An 18,822-nucleotide genomic window follows, 5' to 3' on the forward strand; every position below is an offset into this window, starting at 1 on the left:
AAAGTATCAGGGGCGCACAGAGCGTTAACGATATGCCATGATTGCGCACATTTTGTGCAGTGTTTCTACTTGCAATAGTACATAATGTAGTTTCCTATGTTATTGAAGCTCTGTCGCAGTTGCTCAGGTGACACATGAGATATGTACATCCCAGTTTTAGCTCACTGTAAAAGTGGTGAAAGAAAAGACTCTTCCAAAGCAGTAGAGGGAGAAACATGAGATGTTTCGAATCAAATCTTAGCGTTTAAATCTTTAACATCTTTACACATTTGAGCTACTAATAAGTATATAAATTTGCATGCATCAATATTGTGTGTTTGGTTTAGTAGTAGTCTGAACGATTAATTTGATATGCTCAAGCAGTAAGTAACTTAATCCTTACTGTAGATGAAGCAGCTCAAATGTTTTTCCCCTCAAAAAAGACCTTAGTACAAACACTCAGTTCACATAAAGGATGATGCTTTTACTCATGGAAATATGATATGCTGGTTGTGATAATCTTTTCCATCCAAAAGGTCAGATTCACTCTGACATCGTAGTAGTTCAGAATAAAGAGGGAAATTCTGAGCATATTTCACATTCGGTCTGATCTTGAATTGGTAGCACACATCTTTAATCCCCATGTATTCTTTTCCTTCAGAGTCTTCCATACATTTTAGTATAAACTACACCCTCACCAATATGCACAGTCATATAGCTCTTAGGTAGTAATTCTAGTTGATCATCTCTTTTGGCTCATCTCGACAGCTCAGTTACAGTTTAAACATTTTTCCTTTTTCCTCCACTGTCACCAGGGTGATCTGGTGGAAACCAGAGTGGAATAAAAAAGGGTTGATTGAATTTCCTATAATTAAAATGAGAAGTGTTTGGAAGATACAATAGGGAATAATGGCAGGTTGTCCCTGAGCCATTCGAACAAAGAATGGGTGGCCTCGGCACACAGTTTACCTCTGAATGTTAATGTTCTCCACTGGCAGGATGGCCTTTGTAATGTGCCTCTCTTCACAGCAATTATGCTGGATAATAGGATCATTTTATGTTATGAGATGCACTCCTCTGGAAGGACTCTAACAGTGTTGTACATGAAACTAAACTGGAAATATATCAGATACTGCAGACTGTATATGAAAGATGGATGTAGCTTGATGCAACCGCGACATTTTTAAGAAAAATAGGACCGTGTATTTCCAGAGGAACATTCATTTCTGAAGACCTTTAAACACAGAAAGACTGTTTTGCAAAGGCTAAGCGTGCATTTGAAACCACATGTGGAAACTCAAAAGATAGATGATGGAACAGATAAGTTATATTGATCTGACAAATAAGTTATATTGATCTGTAGTTTGTTATTGGAGACGTTATTCCAATGCAGATGAGTTTTTATTTTTTCAGTGAATACATTTACATTTATTTAAAAGCATTTGGACTGAGGGTCCATCCCAACCGTAGAGGTTCCCTACTAGATATGTCTTCTTCAAGTATTTATACTGCCTCAACACTTTATAGTATGTTCTGTGACAGTCTGTATAAAAAGTAGAAGGATAAGGGTTATGTGCTCAGTCTTTTTGGTTCTTTTATTTAGAAATAGAGGCCCTAACACTGGCTTGATGTAGTATGTTTCACTACTCAAGTAATCAGGTTTGAAATGGTTAACATTAACTGCAGCTGCTACAAGCTCGTAGAAAGTCAGTAATCAGATTTCAAGTTATTTCATCATAATTTGAGGAAATAATGTGAATTTTACAAATATACAAATACTGTACGTTAGTGCTTCTCACTCTCTGTATTTAAAAGATGGATGTAGCCGTAGTAGGAACACCCACTGGTTTATGGACTCATTTGTTGTTATTTTGATCATTTCCATGAGGGGGTTTGTTTGAACAAAAAGTGACCATATTTAGGGTAGGGTGCTAAGTTATCAGTTGCTGCTAGCAGTCTTGATTTAGTAAGTTGCATCCACTGACTGTATGTCTAATTAGCAAGGAAGGATTCGCACATTTGTAAATAGGCTTTCACTCGCCTGAACTTGGAGCACAAACTTGTTGGGCTGGACATACAGTGCGTTACTTTTAGTACCCCAATCCAAACTGGTATGTTTTTTAAAAAAATATTCACCACCCATATGGTTATTTTAAAGGGAGAAATACACTGGTTCATTGTGCCTGCCTGTAAACATGTTAATAACTGATGGTAGTCATTATGGACTGACTTGTCATTAGAGGAACTGCAGTTTTAGACACTTTGCCTGTGACTTCTTTTCTGGCCTGGAAAAACACAGATTAAAAAGATCTTTCTCAAATCTGAAATGTGACTGTAACACCAGGGCATAAATGAATGTGTGTTACTCAACTAATTGCATTCTACGCCGATCAAGCACAGTGTTATGCAGGTGGTCACAATGTTATGCTAGACTGATGGATATTTCAATTTCAGTGTATTTGTTAAAAATCTGGCATGTTTTGGATTGGCGCTATATAATGAAATAATATCTAGCCTTTCATGTTCATAGAAAGCCCGTTGTTCTCTGTTAGTTCTGTACAGCAGCATTGGAGCACAGCAAATCAACAGTTCGAGAGCTGGCAGTGCGCATCATCTTATCCATGTACCAAAAGCACAGAAGTGCCGTTCTAAGCTACCTCCCACCCAACGAGGCCGCCGCACGAAAGACCTTCCTCTACAAAACCCTCTTTGATGGCTTTGCCAAGATTGATGGAAAGCTGGTAGAGACTCAGGCAAGAGTTTTTTTTTTTTTCCTTTACTGGTATTTAATTTGTCTTTTATACTTGGTATCTTACTCTATAATGAATTCAAAGTAGTAGGACAGCCTTTTTAGAGCCCTTGACTCAACTAATGGCAATGCTTTTGAGAATCACTCTGATTGATTTGCTGCTAGCCAAACTGCACCACCTGCATCTACAGTCTGAAGAGCTTTAGGTGTAAATAACTAGCGGTTACAGAATGAAAATGAATTGGAGAGGAAGGCAAGCATGATTGAAAATGTGATGTGAAATGGGCTAATTGTCCTGCCACCTTCACCCAGACTTTAAAGAAAGGCAATGGTCAGCAGGATGGACAAAAAGAGAAGGAGGAGATCGACTCTCTGCAGGAGCAGCTGGCTGTCTTAAAAGAGATCACAGTAGGTGGAGCTGTCATCAGGCTCGCTGTCACATCTCGCAACAATTGTTCATTTCTGTTTATGACTCCAGACTGACTTTTTACTTTGTAGGTGGTCACACGCCAAGTAATTCACATACATATATAACACTTAGACATAATGGCTCCACTTTTTATCTTAAGCTGCCTTAGTCTCTAAAAGCCATATGATTGCATCTCTTTTTGGAACTTTGCTTTCTCATACTTAATTCATATATGTATATATATTTGTCTGCTTGTGAAGGAGAGAGGGGATGAAAGCTCCAAAGGGCAAATAGCCAAGAGAGAAGTTCACAAAGCTGATAAAGAGTCCCAAAAAGCTGGCAAAGCGAGTATGTACACCCAAATCACACCTCAGTTCCTACTCACACACGTCTGTTATAGATTTCTTCAAAGCACAAACAGATAGGGCTTTATGTGCTGACACGGATGTGCTGATAAGCTTAATGTTTGCTGGTTTGAAAGGTGTTTTGAGGCCACAGCTTGTGTCATAAGAGTTCCAGCCTGACGATCTCTGATTTCCCAGGGTGATGATACACGTTCCTAATAAAAACTGCCAGAATTTTAGCTTTCTTCTGTTATTAGTTTGAATCAGCAGCATTTTCAAGCCTATTTGAGGAAAAGTTTTCTGTAGAGCTATTTTCACATAGCTATATCTAGAGAACTACTAATGCAATGTCATTCACATTTTTAGGCTAAATATCTGCTGCTGTGACTTCAGGAATATGGAGTTTGAGAAGTGTAGCTGAAGTTCAACATAAAATTCTGAGAGGCCAAAATTGCTTGAAAATTATGGCCTGCACTACCATATTTATACATGAAACCCTGTTAGAAAAGAAACTGTGTCAGAGATAGGGATATATTCCCATATTTATCCCACCTTTATCCCACCTCATGAATGGATTCACATATACTCAAAGCAGATGAATAGTCTTAAAGATATTAGATATTATGAAAATGGAAAAAATTGTATTTTCATTCAAGTTCATTGTGAGATTCCTAAAAAAAAAAAAAACATCATGTAACAACTGCAGTTTGATGTTCCTTGAAAGATTTGGTGTCTGCTAGTACCATATCCAAAATGTGGTGTTCTGCCTTCACTTTATGAAAATGAAGTTTTGGAAAATTCATATTTTTGCTTGTGGGCAGTATCCACAGCCCCTGAGTTTATATTCTAATACTTGTAAATTGGACAGATTTTGTGAGCGCTTGTATGAAATATTACCCCAGTACTGTCTTTAGCTACAGAAAAAGCACGAGAATTGATGAAAATGCATTTTTCTCAGCATTAGTAAGCTGAGTAACTTTGTCTTTATATCTTGAACATTTGACAGGACGGTGTGGTTAAATACAAATACAAAGGTCTATTAACAGAATGACAGTTTCTACATAAGTCCTATGAAGTCTGTTTTACAATTTGTGCTTTCATCATTCACGAGTGCGGGTTGGTACAGATTCTGTCATATTCATTTCCAGCTGTCACAAAAGGGCCCCAGAGCAAGATAACAGACAGTGTAGATGTCCAACAATCAATCAGCTGTCTGGACAAGTAAGTAACTCAAAATCCAATAATGATTTTTAAAAAGTTAGTTGCATAATATTAGTTAGTTGAATATTTATTTAAAAAAAAGAGAGATTTTCTTTACGCAAATGGTCTTGAGATTTGACAGCTTTTGGTTTTTATTCACTTCTTTGTCCGGCTGAGGTATTAATTTATCTTTCATTTAGTGAATCATCTTTGTTTCGCTAGTGTTCCAGCTGTAAGCTATGATAGCATATGATCCTTTACACTCTGTTCTAGCTTTTGTATATTCTGCGGTAAAAAAGACGAGTCCTTCACAGAAGAGGGATTGGACCTTCACTACTGGAAGCACTGTCCGATGCTGCGGCGCTGCGATGAATGTAGACAGGTAGATCTTTTTTTTCCATAAGGTTTCACTTCTTTTACGGACCTGAAGTCGAAGAGATATATCCATTATTATAACCACTGAGTATAGCTTTGCATTGTGTTCACAGGTAGTTGAAATAGCCAGCCTTACAGAACACCTACTGGGTGACTGTGAAAACAGGTCCAAGTTCAGCCAGTGCACGCTCTGCTCAGAGGCTGTGGCCACCGAGGATCTCACTCACCATGTTCCGGGTCCTACCTGCAACCGTGAGTCCTGTGCTTGTCTGTGAAAGGGAATTTCCCTCTCTGTTTTCCGCAAAAATGTAATTTCCTCATTCAGATTACGCATTACATTAGTTTCAAAAGGCACACTTCCTGAAACATTGATTCATTAACCTCACACAGATAAATATGCCTCTACTCGTGTATTTTTCTTCCTTGTTTTAACTTTATTCTCTCTGAATTTTTATGCACTGACTTTGGTTTAGTGGCCATTACACCAGAGATGTATATTTCTTTGATTACATTTGACTCAAATTTTTGCATAGTTATTATATTGTATAGTTCTCTTTTCATAGTTGGGTACCACTGGCTAGCTACGTCACTTTTCTTTTCTTTTTTTTTTTAACCAATGTTCAAAGAGCCAGCATCTTCAATATTGTGTAATAAAATAATCAGATACTGCAAGCTATACACTACATCTCCATCACTGCCCATATGGTCCATTAATAAGTGACACCAGTAAGTCTTTTGTTACACAGTAGTTCCTGTTGGTTACAGGTGGGTAAACAAAACTTTCACTTGTGCATAAGCATAGATTGTGTCTGCCGTTAATAGACCCAATCTTCAAAGCTGTGTGTTGTTTGAAGCATTTTTCTTTCAGTAGTGTGAATTCATTTGTGGGAATTTTCTGTAATTGTATAACAATCGCCTTTAAGATGTCGTCTTTGTATTTCAGCCCCCATTTCAGATAAAGGCTCCAACCACTGTCCTTTATGTCATAGCAACTTCATGCCCGGAGAAGAGGTGAGATTCAACTAATTAGTTGACACACCCAACTAATGTTTCCTCTTTGATTTTTGGTCATATGCAAAAGTTTTCTTTCCAAAAAAGGAGAACTAGAGATGCTTCCTAGATGATAAAACAGTGCAGTCTTTGAGAAGAAATAAAAAAAAAAAAAAGGTTGATGTAAAATTTTTTCAGTGACCTCAGGCCAGAATGTCTTTCACTGAGCCTTTCTGTCCTCATCTTATTAACACAGAAACTAGAAAGCATCTAACATTGAGGCTTTAGCAGCAAACAGGTGTTGAGCTAAGACACAGCTATTGTTGACCTTTAAGGACTTCAAAGAAAGCAAAGGCTTTGTTCTTAATGGGCTATTACATGAAGAAAATACCATCACATTCCTCACATTCCTGGTAGCCTCAGGAGAAGTAAAGACAAAATGTTCTGATTAGCTGTTCATAGATAAAACACACACACACACACACACACACACACATATATATATATATATATATATATATATATATATATATATATATATATATATATATATATATATATATAATTGATTGATTGATTGAAAGGGAGAGAGAGAGAGAGAGAGATTGAGAGGCAAGGTAGTCAGAACTGAGGGCATTGCACTACCAGAAGGCAACATTGTAGACATTCAGGACAGCTACAACTGCCTTGGAATGCCATGGGCAAATGGAGACACTGCTAGGAAAGCTGCAGCTTTCAAGAACCTGCAGAGAGTGAGGCAAATCCTAAGGAGTCAGCTGAATGGGAACAACAAGTTCTGGGCATTCAACACCTACGCCCTGCCGGTCATCAGATACTCTGCTGGGATAATAAGCTGGCCAAAGGAGGAGATTGAAGCCTCTGACATCAAGACAAGAAAGCTCCTTACGTGGAGGGTATGGAGGGTTTCACCCCTGAGGAGGGAAGGAGGCTGAGGACTAGTGAATGTCAGAACCTCTATCCTAAGTGAAACAACAAAGATCCACGAGTACATCAGGAAAATGGCCACAACTGATCAAGTGCTTAGTGGGTTCCTGAGGCAGCAGAAATCTGAGAAAAAACAGGAACCATCATGGATGGCATGTTCCACTGGCAGATTGAAGAAGTGGGTAATCCTACCAATGGCTGGACAAAACTGGGTTAAAAGATAGCACAGAGGCATTAATCATTGGCAGCACAGGAACAAGCTCTGAGCACAGGATTGATAGAGGCTGGGGTCTACTGTACCAGGCAAGACCCCAGATGCAGGTTGTGCAGCGATGCCCCTGAGACAGTCCAACACATAACAGCAGGGTGTAAGATGCTAGCAGTAAGGACATAATGGAACGCCGTGACCAAGTGGCCAGCATAATATACAAGAACATCTGTGGTGAGTATGACCTGGAAGTCCCGAGGTCAAAATGGGATACACACCCACGGGTGGTTGAGAATGACCGAGCTAAGATCCTGTGGGACTAGATGGCTAACCAACCGGACATAGTGGTGGAACAGGAAGAAGTGGTGATAGATGCAGCAATACCAAGTGTTAACATCAGGGAGAAGGAACACGAAAAGCTTGAGCAATACCAAGGGCTGAGAGAAGAGCTAGAGAGGATGCGGAAGGTGAAGTCAACAGTGGTCCCTGTGGTAACAGAAACACTCGGGGCAGTGACCTCCAAACTGGGAGAGTGGCTCCAGCAGATTCCTGGAACGACATCCAAGATCTCTGTCCAGAAAAGGGCAGAAACAAGATGAAACATTAACTACATGACACAGAGCAGCGAAATGTATATACAGCAGCAGAAATGGTAGTTTCCCTGCTGAGGCAGTTTCACTTCTCTGTATTATGTAGGTAATGTTTCACCTTGTTTCTATTCAAAATTTCATAGTCATTGTGTCAAAAGAGAAATATAATCGAACCACAAACACACATTTGAATACAACTTGTGATGAATGTTGTATGAACACAGGGGTAATAGTGCTCATATTTCAGTGCTCTTCACATTCATCCATGCTACTCTTTAGTGTCTTGGGAAGCTGAAAGTGGATAGGTAGTGTACAAGATTCTCTGTCTCACACGGAGATGTAACACTCACGTCTCCGTTTCGTTCATCTTTCATTCTGGTTTCTGTCTTTGTGGGGCCTAATGAATCATGCAACTCCTCTTTCAAAGAGACAATCTTTCTGAGAGAGAGAGCCTGACCCACATGTGCCTTTCCCATTTTGCAGCATCATTGTTGAGACAGTTAAGAGACCAGCATGTAGAGAGCTTAAAAGGTGTGACTGTTTCTGGGAAAGTTTATGGATGTCATCTATTACCTAATGTCTCTTCAACATTAGGTAATAATTTTTTTTATTTATGAAGATCGGAAGATGTGCTGACAGAATTTGTAGAGCAGATGTTTTTTTTTTCCTAGAATGAAGGGAAACTTGACAAAAACAAAGTTGTAAACATAAAGCAATGGTCCTTTTTTATATTTATAAACCCAGATCTAGGTTGTCACTCTTGTACCAACTTATAATAGTTTGTCGACTAGATGCTATTGTCACTAGTCAATTTTAATTGATGCCAGTGCTGTAAATGTTTGTCCTAAATGTTACGTGGCAATCTGCTACCTGATAGAGCTGCAGCCCCGACATCATTATAGAAAAATGCCATAAATCTGTTAACCTTGGCCTGATATTTTTATTAAGTCTAATATTGTTAGTTTTTGAAGTATTACAGGGTAATCTGAAGCAAACCTCCCAAGAAACACTGTCATTTGCTTCTGTGCATTTCCAGCTACTTCCCCAAGTTTGTACAAAGGAGAAAAGAAAAAAAAAAACTAGAGGGACAAATGTGTCTGCACCTTTAAAAAAACTGACCACAACAAAGAGTAGAACCCAGGAGGGAAAAAAGTCCCCGCATTTTATGTTTCTGTCACCAGTGTTGCATCTAAAACACCGGGTGTTTGTGCTGTGTTCATAAAACATGATGTGCGGTTCCACACAGTTAAGCAGAATTTAAAGTGCGATTCATTATTGAAGAATGTGGTTAATGGTTTCAAATGCCATTGTTTAGTTTTTGACATTGTCCATTAAACAGTCCTAAAATTTAACTTGATATCCGAGACTTAGACTAATCGACTAGTCTGAAACAATTTTTTTTCCTTGATTAGTTGCCAGGAACATCCCTTTTACATAATTCCTTTCCTTTTATAGATATATAGAAATAGCGCTTTGCCAAAGTTTGATGCTTTACTGCTGAATTTCTAGCACACTGCAGTGACTTGCATCCCTGCTCAATTCCTACTGACAGTCTGAAGTCAGCAGTAAGTAAAAAGAGACAAAGCATTGGCTTCAAACAGATAGAGTCACAGACTCAAGCTTTTTAAAAAAAACCCTAAAATATTTTCCCAGGTTTTTAATTATCTGTTGAAGTGTACTCCGGTTGTGCTGCACAGTGTTATGACAAAGGTAATTGTAATGTTTCTGAAGCCATAAAGACGGTAAGAATGTGTAACTGGTGCATGTTTAAAATGGGCCGTGTTTCAGATTTTTCAGTAAACTTTTACAAATTGTAATAACATTTAACGTGAGTGTTAACACCAACTGCAGTGCTTTCATGGAGAAACAAGTCAACAAGTGCTGCTGCGATAAAATGGATATTTGGTTTCTAACTTCCATCACCCTAAATATAATTCTCTACTGAGAACTGCTGCAAAAGTGGATATTTTGTTGTTGTGTATGTTCTGAATATAAAGGGAGTCCTTTTGTTTAAAAAAAAAAAAATAAACACAGCTATTTTGTTGCAATCTTGTACCAAATTATAATAGTTTGACTTGATAACAGTTCCTAGTGCATTTTTTTAAAATTCACATTGGTCTGCCTGTTAGCAAAATAACTCAAAAAGCTTTTAACCAAAATTGATCAGATTTTGTGGAAATATTCCTTAGGGGCCCGAGAACAAATGATTTTATTTTCTAGGTCAAAGGTCAAGCTCATCAAAAATGTAAAATAAAAAAAATAAAAAAAATTCCCTGTCTTTCATCACCGGTGAAATTTTAAAATTCATATCTCAGTGAAGTTTTTACGGTACATAAACTGAAAAAATATATCCAGATTATATATGCCATTATGTGTTCATGTGGATCTCATTTTAAATAAATAATATAAAATCATATTTTACATTTTTAAAAGCCAATAAAATACATTTCTAGTTTTTGTGAGCTAATAATGTATGATGGAGTATGACAACATTGGGAGGTATCTACTGCAGCGTAGTGTTGACACAGAAAATTTGGGGTTGGGCTCTACTGAGTGCCCTTCTAGTTTCATTTGGTGTTGTTAGTATTACATAAATGCAAAGGTGGCCAAAGTACTGACATTCTGTACTTAAGTAGAAGTACAAGTACTTGTGTTAAAAACTACTCTGGTAAAAGTTAAAGTACTGGTTCAATTTCTGTACTCAATTAAAAGTAAAAAATACAGGCTCTGAAGTCTACTCAAAGTAAGAAAGTAAAAGTAGCTCCTTGGAGGATGTTTCTTCCTCTTTCTTACATCTTTCTCCATCTGAGTGAAGTTATCGCTCATTCCTACCTCTGCATAAATGTGTCTTAAGAACTATTCAGAAACAATCACCAGAATAATTACTGATTAAACTTCTTAATCCTTACAAACCACTTGCAGTCTAAGCACAGTAAAATTTGAGAAATAGATTACACAGATGATTTTATCCAACTTTACGGTGACACATATAGTACTGTTCAGCCTTTGCTGAGATGCATCTGCTCTCATTAAAAGTTTGACTCACTGCATGCAGTTTCTCACCTCACACCCTTACTGAAATGGGGGAAAAAAAACCTCACTGAAAGTTGCGGTGTCTTTGCTCGAGCTCTGAGCGTAAACCCAATGAAAGCCTGCAGTGTTAGTGGGAGGGAGGGCAGCCATTCAGACCTTGACTGGGCCTACAGTAACCCATGGTTGTCATAGTCCTGAAAGTGCCTGGGAGAGGAATGAACTCACTGAGCTACTTTGTCCCTGTTCCAGGCCTGGAAGGCTCACCTCATGGGCAGGGAAGGCTGTAAACAAAACTCGCGCAGAACTGCCGTGTCCCAGAGAACCCAGCCAGCACAAGGTAAAGCATTCATACACATCACCCACCTCCCCGACGCTTAATGTAAGAGCTACAGAAAGAGCTCATGCTTGTTGGTTAAATTAGACGTTATTTTCCACTATGGCTTTGTCCCTCAACACACAGAAAGATTAATGTAAAAATAGTGGCAGTTTAATTTGGAGTACAGCGTAATGGGCTTTAGTGTATCATTTATAGTGACGTTTGCAAGAACCCTCCTTTTTGTATGTGTGATTGAGTTTATTATGCCCGATGGTGTGGTGAAGCCAAAACAGCTTTCATTACGGTTTACATTACTTGCCAGGGAACTGTTGGTCCACTGTACACTTGAAAAACATGGACGATTTAAAGGTATCCTGCTCTGCTGGCAATCATCAGAATAACTTAAACCTATCAGGATCAAACAAAACAGGGACCTGCTCAATAAAAACATTGCTTCATAAGTCTACTCATAGGCAAAAACTTAATCAAGTGTTTAATTATATGTAACAATTTTGTTTTCCAATTCATCTTCATGTTTCTTACACGTCACCTTTGAAACAGCATCCAAATCACATGCTGGTTTATAGTGCAAACAAATATGATCAAAGCTGTATCCCCGTGTTTTGCTTACATCCTGAAACCTTCCTGTTTGTGCAGGTATTGCTAGCAGTGCAGGTTGCTTTTTTTTTTAACCTACTAAGCAATTCATTTGTGTTTGAGTCTGAAACCTCTACGTCAAGCACCACTTATGTATTTACCTACCGTACTGTCAAGAACTGGACTGGAGAGAAGGCCAGACATTAGATCAGTAAGGTGAAAGTTCAAAGGAGGACATACTAGCTTTTGAAGACCTTAGCTCCAACAATGTGACGGCACCCACCATCCATAAGTATTGTTTAACATAAAGCTCTGATGTTTGTAGGCATTATGATTTCTAGCTAAAAGTTTGATTTCTTCTTTTGTCCTGTTGATTTATATCATTAGCAATATATTATGCTAAAAATGCATTAAGCTGTACATCTCCTGCCTTTATCAGTTCAATTTAAACAATGGGCACAACCACCAAGGCAGGTGCTCCTCTGATTACATCAAACAGAAAACAGGCGACCAGGTTTTAGAATAAGCGCACGAACCAGAGGGGAGATGCTCATCTCTGAAGTTGGCATTAAAACTGGAAACATTCGTCAGCATATCTGTGTTCACAGCATGACTCAGATAACCTAGGATCTGAATTTACTGTTTCCGAGTTACAGCCCGTTCAATAAGTCGAGGTGGATTCTTCAAGATTAGGCAGTCCATCAAAGTTACAAATGATCTTGAGACCTCCCTTAAACAGAAGGCATCGAAGCTGCCTCATGGGCCGGTGTGCTTGTATGGCAGCTGAGAAACCAAATCCCACAACTTCAGAGCTCTGAAGTTGTGAATGGTGTCATCATTTTGCCACCGCTCAGGTTCCTCAAAGCTCGTGTGTCCTCTGAGCTTTCACCTTCTTGCTCTGTTGTCCGGCTGTCCTCCACCTCATCTCCTGTATGACTTCACTTTCACAGTTCTGAGTAAAATCATGTCTGCTTCACTCAGCCCTCTGTCATACCATGCATGATCAGTGTTAGTGCCATTGGTAATATGACCTAATAGGGTAAGTATTAGGTGTGCAGATTGGAGTTTAATAAAAAATAAATAAAAGGTTGCGTGTTAAAATGATGTTTCAGTGTTCAGACGTGTTTTCTTCATCTAGCTGTTTTAATAGTCATCAGAAGACGGAAGACAAAGAAGGAAAAAAAATAGAAAAACTTGTGTAACATGTTTCTTTCAACCACAATACTTTAATGAAACAAACTAAAATATTAAAACTTTTTTTTTTTCTGGGTCTCAGGATGTTAATTGTAAAGTGAACGCAGGCATATAAATGCTTTCTGCTGTAATGTTCCTCTAGCAGTTTACCATTTAGCGCCATTTTATTTATTTATTTATTTTTTGTGCGTATGTGTTTCGGTGTGTTCAGGCAGAGCTATCGGCGGGACCAAGCTGAAGCAGGCCTGGTCATTTGGAGCCAGAGCCAGAGCCAGGCCCATGGGCAGAGGCAGCCGGATCCCATCACTGGCTCCCTTGGCCAGAGGAAATACACCAGGGAAGCGTTAAAGCTGGTTTGAAGCAACCCAGAGAAGTTCCTTCACACTTCAGCCAACAGTACCGGACGACCCCACCCACTCCCTTATTTCCCCATTTTGGCACTTGAGATAGGTTACAGATGTATTAGCTGACATATGCAATATATTTAAAGCCAATATTACTTTTTGATCTAAGCCATTAATATATTTAAAATCTTATATGTTCATCAAAGAAGGAGCAGAACCTGTTCAGTTATGTAAAAAAGAAAGAAGACTTACAACATGGTGTTGTATCCATTATTGAGACACTGGTTTAAAGTCTAATCCCCTTATAGATGACAGAGTTCACACAGCGAACAGAAAACGGTTCACGTCACACCTCCAGCCCTTCACACACCTGTAGGTCTGTAAACATGAGTGCAGCATGTGCCGTTTACTGATATCGCCTTACAGGCTCTTGCTTTTCACAGCACTCACTGCAATTTGGAGCATCTCTAGAGGGGAATTGTACAGCTTGAATGGGCAGTCCCTCACTGTTGGGCCGTACGTCCCGCTGTGAGTTTGTGTGACTCACAAGATAATGGATTTTATTGTTAAAATAAAGCAGCAGAGGTTGGGATATCCAGACTCGTAGTCTCAGGATTAGGTGGTATTTCAAGAAAATGACTGTATGGTTCCCATAATGCAACCAGTGAGGTTTTCTTATTGGTCACTGACTTTTTTTTTTTTTACAAAATCTACATCCTCAAACTGCAGCGCAGGCTCGTGTTATCTCTGAGCCCAAGCTGGTGACATTGCCCCGATATCGTTAACAGTTTTCTCGCACCTCGAAAAGTGTAGCACGTAAGCATTTTTTTTATCCTAACCTTCAGATTGTAGTTTGAAGAGGCCAAAACTCCAGCACCTCTTGGAACTTCACTGCTTGACCAACATGGTTTGTGTATGTGTGTAATTGTTGCTGGAGTTTTGACCTTTTTAGATTCTATCCTCTGATCCACGCATATGGAAAGTAGGCAGTCGTGCCATAAAACACGAATCTGCTTCTACACATTGTAAAGACCGGCTTAAGTTTATGTTACAAAGCACAACTGAAATGAATGGTTCTTTGTGTAGAATCAGTTTACATAGGATTGAATGGGTTGAAAATCTTCCCATAGGTAACTGATGCAGTGTTAATAAATATGTAACCAATCACTGCATCCTTTCAGAAAACAATGACTCGCATCTTCTTGCACACCTGGTAATGAAAGGAGGAATAAGGTCAAGGTTTAGTTACAAGCAGAAGACTTAGCTCGCTCTGAGGAAAGCTTTGTTGTCAGCGTCACAGTTAGCCAACTGTTCACGTGTTTCCTTTCCTTTCATAAATATTCTGTATAGAAATAGCATTTTGCCAAAGGTTGATGTTTTACTGCTGAATTTCTAGCACACTGCAGTGACACCCCCCCCCCCCCCCCCCCCCCCCATGCCTACTGTCAGTCTGAAGTAGAAGTAAAAAGAGACAAAGTAGATCTCTGAGTGAAAACAACTATTAGAATGAAGACAGGAATGGACATGAATGAACTACATACAGTGTGTTCAGAAGCAAATCATTGGCTTCAAACTGATGGAACCACAAACTCAAACTTTAAAAAAAAAAGAACGACCTAAAATATTTTGCCAGATTTGTAATTTTCTCTTGAATCATACTCCCTGTTGTGTTGCACAGTGTTATAACGACAGTGATTGTAATCTATCTGGAGCCCTAAAGACAGGAAGAATCTCTACATTAACTGGTCCGTGCCAGTACACTTTTATGAATTGTAATGTAACACCAGCTGTGTGGAAACAACAAGTGCTGCTGTGATGAAAATGTAGATTTGGTTTCTAACTTCCTGTCGGCTTTAACGTGCTTCTGCAGTGAGAACTTCTGCAAAAGTGGATATTTTGTTGTTATTGTGTGTGTGTGCATTAGTAGTCTGCATCATTTTGACTAATAATTTTGACATTGTTTTTTCCCCCCCTGCAGATATGTATTTGTTAAATAAAGCTACATTAAGCTGAACTTTGATGTGTGCTTCCATATGACCACCCCATTAGTGATTCACCATAAAGGTTATGTGTGGTCCACAGCTGTTTAACAGCCATCTGTGTAAAATAATAATAATGATAAAAAAGAGGCATGTGTTGAACTTCCAAGAGTTCAGCTATCAAAACAAAGCAATCAATTGTTGCACCAGTTATTCCATATTTACAAACGTTACAGAGAGCTCTGGTTTTATTGACACTATCACACATGAATTTAGTGTACACACATGTGGTTTCTTTGGTTCCAGGCCTGCCTCTGTAAATCTTACAAAACACAAGGTAAAATGAATCAATATATTATCTTTAAAATACCCATAATTAGATTTGTTTACAATTTCTCTGCAAAGTAATCAGTCAACTATGAATGCAGCCGTTTGTTGTTTGTAGTCAAATCCTGAAATCAGAAAATGAGGCTTAAGAGAAACACTTGGATGTAACAAGTCAAGTCTTTTTCATGCCTGTACAACACCCCACACCCCACACCCCCGGGGGGGGGATTTCTTACAGCTGTAAATCTTTCAATTCAGATTAAGGCAGTACAATCAGGAATGGCACAGGAACATGGGGAATGTGCGTGCTTTCACAATGCGCGCAGTGTTATAGTGGTTTTACAAAATAGAAAAATCAAGACGTACAGTAGTGGAGAAGAATTCCAACCTGTGGAGTCAACTGAAAAGAAAGCGACCGTTTTATTCTGACACAGTGTTAAATTAAAAATAATTAAAATGCCAAACCACTGCGTAAAATATTAAACTAACGTGACTCGGCAGATTGCGTAAATATCATCTGGTATGAACGGCGAAAGAAGAATTCCCGCGTTCAACCCGTGAGTTCAGATCTGGTGAATTTCTTTGCTTTATACATTCTGTCAGTCATATCGAGGTCTTCAGCGCGCAGACCAGGTCTTCGCTGTGCGCTACGCTCCACATCCTGAGCAGCTCCTGCGCGCTCAGTTTGTGTACAACGATTAAATGTTTATAAAAGCAGGGCTCTCTATTCATGGGGCTCGACCTGCGTCTGGTGATGCCGAATGTCCTGAAGCCCGGATGCATTTCTGGGGACAAGTGGAGTTTCTGCAAGCACATCCCCAAAAACACATCGTCAATGGGGTATAACTCCACGTCCTCTGAAGCCACGAAGAGCCTCCGGGCTAACTGGGCGGACATCAGAAACCCCCCACCTCCCACATAGGGTGGGTATGGCTCGTCGTACAGCTCTTTAGGGATGTAATATTTACTCTGTCGGTTTCGGATGGGGATCGCCTTGGAGATGGTGTCCCCCACAAATAAGTGGGCCTCTTTGCGCCCCTCCACTTTGAAGCCGATGAGTTCCAGCAAGTTGTGTGTGTTCACAAACACATCATCATCTCCCTTAAATATAAACTGCACGTTGGGGCAATAGATGTGGAACCATTTGAGGAAATTTACCTCTTTTAGAGTCAGGTTGAAGAAGGTGTCCATGAAGTCCCACTGCAGGATGTCGCCGAAGATTTGGTCCTCAAACTCGATCAGTTTCTGTAGATTCTTGGTGTCTTTGCCGATGTTTGGCCTTCCTAATAGAAATAAAGTTTTAATTTTCTTCCCATCCACAGTTTGCTCCTTGCCCCAGGTTTTACGCACGGCCTCCCTCCGGTCGTGTTGCTCGATAACGGATTTGACCACCATGAGGAGGTGAACCTCTCCATCCGCGCATGTCTCCGGGTGATTGATGAGCATGGGAAAATACCTGCAGTGTCTGTGAAGAACAAACTGGTGGAATCTCGGGTCCAAGCGCCGGAACCAGTCCTGGGTCTTCACCGATGCGTCCTCGCTACAGTTGAGAACCTGCGCATCCCAAGATGCCAGAGTTACATTCGGGACCCGCTGCGAGTCCAAATCCTTAACAGGCACAGGAGAGTCTGAGCTCCCCGAACTAGTTACGACTGTCTTCTTGAATGAAAAACATCCCAATTCGCACCAGGCCGCATCCTTCACATGTTTAACCCCCGCTGCGTCTTTCTCTGACAGTTTCAACTTTTGGATCATGAGAAAAGACGCAAAGACCAGAGACAGACTCAGAAGGGGCTTCAGCAAAGCGGGGACCCGCTTTCTCCGAAAAAAGTGATCCATTGCTGTCACCGCGGCGCACTGGGACTCTCAGATGCCTTCATAATGTTTCACAACTGTGCGCCCGAGTGGAGACTGCCGTCCCACCTCATAAAGACACGGGAGGCCGCGTCCCTGGCCGTGTAAGAGCGCTCACAGTGAAGTCTCTCCTTGGCCACTTTTTGGCCATAACGACGTTCAGTAAAGTCACACATGCGCCCCTCTTTGCTGTCCCTCGAGTTTCTTCTCTGGCTTTTGTCTCTGCACAGACTAACTGGAGACCTGATGCAGGATACCACTATCTCACCCCACCCCCAAATATCTCCTCCCCTTAATGATAAACACTGATCCGGCAGGTTTCCCATTTCTTACTCACTCACACACACACACACACACACACACACACACACACACACAGACACACACACACACACACACACAAACCAGGTGTCCACCCGGTTATGCCGATCTACGGGCCACAAGCTTGTCTTATTCTGTATATTAAATATTCGTAGTTCGTTTAATCCGTATTTTTCTCCTTGTTTAGAAATGTCAGAAACCAGAACTAAAATTCAACGAAATTATTTCGTAATAATTCAACAAGCAGCGTTATAGGAGAAACACTAAATCAAATGCCACAGCCGTTGATGGTGATTTCCTGGTTTATCAGTGTATGATTCTTATTCACCACCATTTGCTTTTATATAAAATTAATAATATTTCTTGCGCACTGTTTTCACATGTTATGTCAGGAATACTGGACACCAGTTCTCCTCGAGTTGTTACTGTCGGTGTTTTCTGTCTCTTAATGTACAACAATCCCACACTGAGTCCGTGACGCTGAGATCTGTGGGGGCCCCACCATCTGTTGCCGCGTGTTTGTGCCTCTTGCTCTGGCGGAGGAGGTCAACGGAAAGCCTCCTGAATGGTGCTGCGCAATGAAGGAGAATCAGAACATTTAAAAGATTTGGAAATAAGGTATATTTATTTTGTTGTTTCTAAACAGAGTCTACAATATATTCTTAATTATTATACAGCTGACCAGTGTGTTTAAGGCCAAACCAGTGAGCCATATACTCTGGCCTGTTGGCTGGTTAAAAGAAATAGACGTTTAATTAAAAACCTTCTTGCGCCATCCTGTGGACATTGATTGGAAGTACATTTGGATTCCCAGAATCTCCTCCCTGCATGCCTCACTCACCACAACAAAACCTGAACATGGAGCAAACTGGCATTTTTTTTAAAAATATATGTGACTGTGTAGTCTCACAAAATCACACGGACTAAAACCGGTTTATTGCGCCCCAGCGTGCCATTAGGACCACTACTGCCATTAGCCAAAGACATGAGATGAGATGATTGGTTGTATTTAAAATGTTGTAAATTACTTTTTGGCCTATAATCTGTGAAACATATGGCAAGCACATC

General features: G+C 40.0%; 2 protein-coding genes across 5 annotated transcripts in view; one reads left to right on the forward strand and one right to left on the reverse strand.

Moving 5' to 3' along the window:
- The window catches only part of cep104 (centrosomal protein 104), a 42,426-nt gene extending 27,728 nt beyond the window's left edge, over positions 1-14,698 (forward strand). For 3 of the 4 annotated variants that reach the window (XM_030733466.1, XM_030733465.1, XM_030733467.1), the window contains 9 exons: positions 2,532-2,732; positions 3,041-3,136; positions 3,398-3,485; positions 4,630-4,702; positions 4,955-5,063; positions 5,170-5,308; positions 6,000-6,067; positions 11,072-11,159; positions 13,141-14,698. In XM_030733466.1, coding sequence (XP_030589326.1) covers positions 2,532-2,732; positions 3,041-3,136; positions 3,398-3,485; positions 4,630-4,702; positions 4,955-5,063; positions 5,170-5,308; positions 6,000-6,067; positions 11,072-11,159; positions 13,141-13,277 — 999 coding nt within the window. In that variant the 3' untranslated portion in view covers positions 13,278-14,698. The remainder of the gene's footprint in view (positions 1-2,531; positions 2,733-3,040; positions 3,137-3,397; positions 3,486-4,629; positions 4,703-4,954; positions 5,064-5,169; positions 5,309-5,999; positions 6,068-11,071; positions 11,160-13,140) is intronic. The other variant, XR_004020183.1, reaches the window with a different exon arrangement.
- An 819-nt stretch (positions 14,699-15,517) lies between these two features.
- On the reverse strand, positions 15,518-17,648 carry b3gnt7l (UDP-GlcNAc:betaGal beta-1,3-N-acetylglucosaminyltransferase 7, like). Its single transcript, XM_030734278.1, has one exon. The coding sequence runs from the start codon at positions 17,416-17,418 to the stop codon at positions 16,183-16,185; it is 1,236 nt and encodes a 411-aa protein (XP_030590138.1). The 5' UTR covers positions 17,419-17,648; the 3' UTR covers positions 15,518-16,182.
- Between the last annotated feature and the right edge of the window lie 1,174 nt (positions 17,649-18,822).

The sequence above is a fragment of the Archocentrus centrarchus genome, chromosome 7 (genome assembly GCF_007364275.1).
Source record: "Archocentrus centrarchus isolate MPI-CPG fArcCen1 chromosome 7, fArcCen1, whole genome shotgun sequence".
Lineage (NCBI taxonomy): Eukaryota > Metazoa > Chordata > Actinopteri > Cichliformes > Cichlidae > Archocentrus > Archocentrus centrarchus.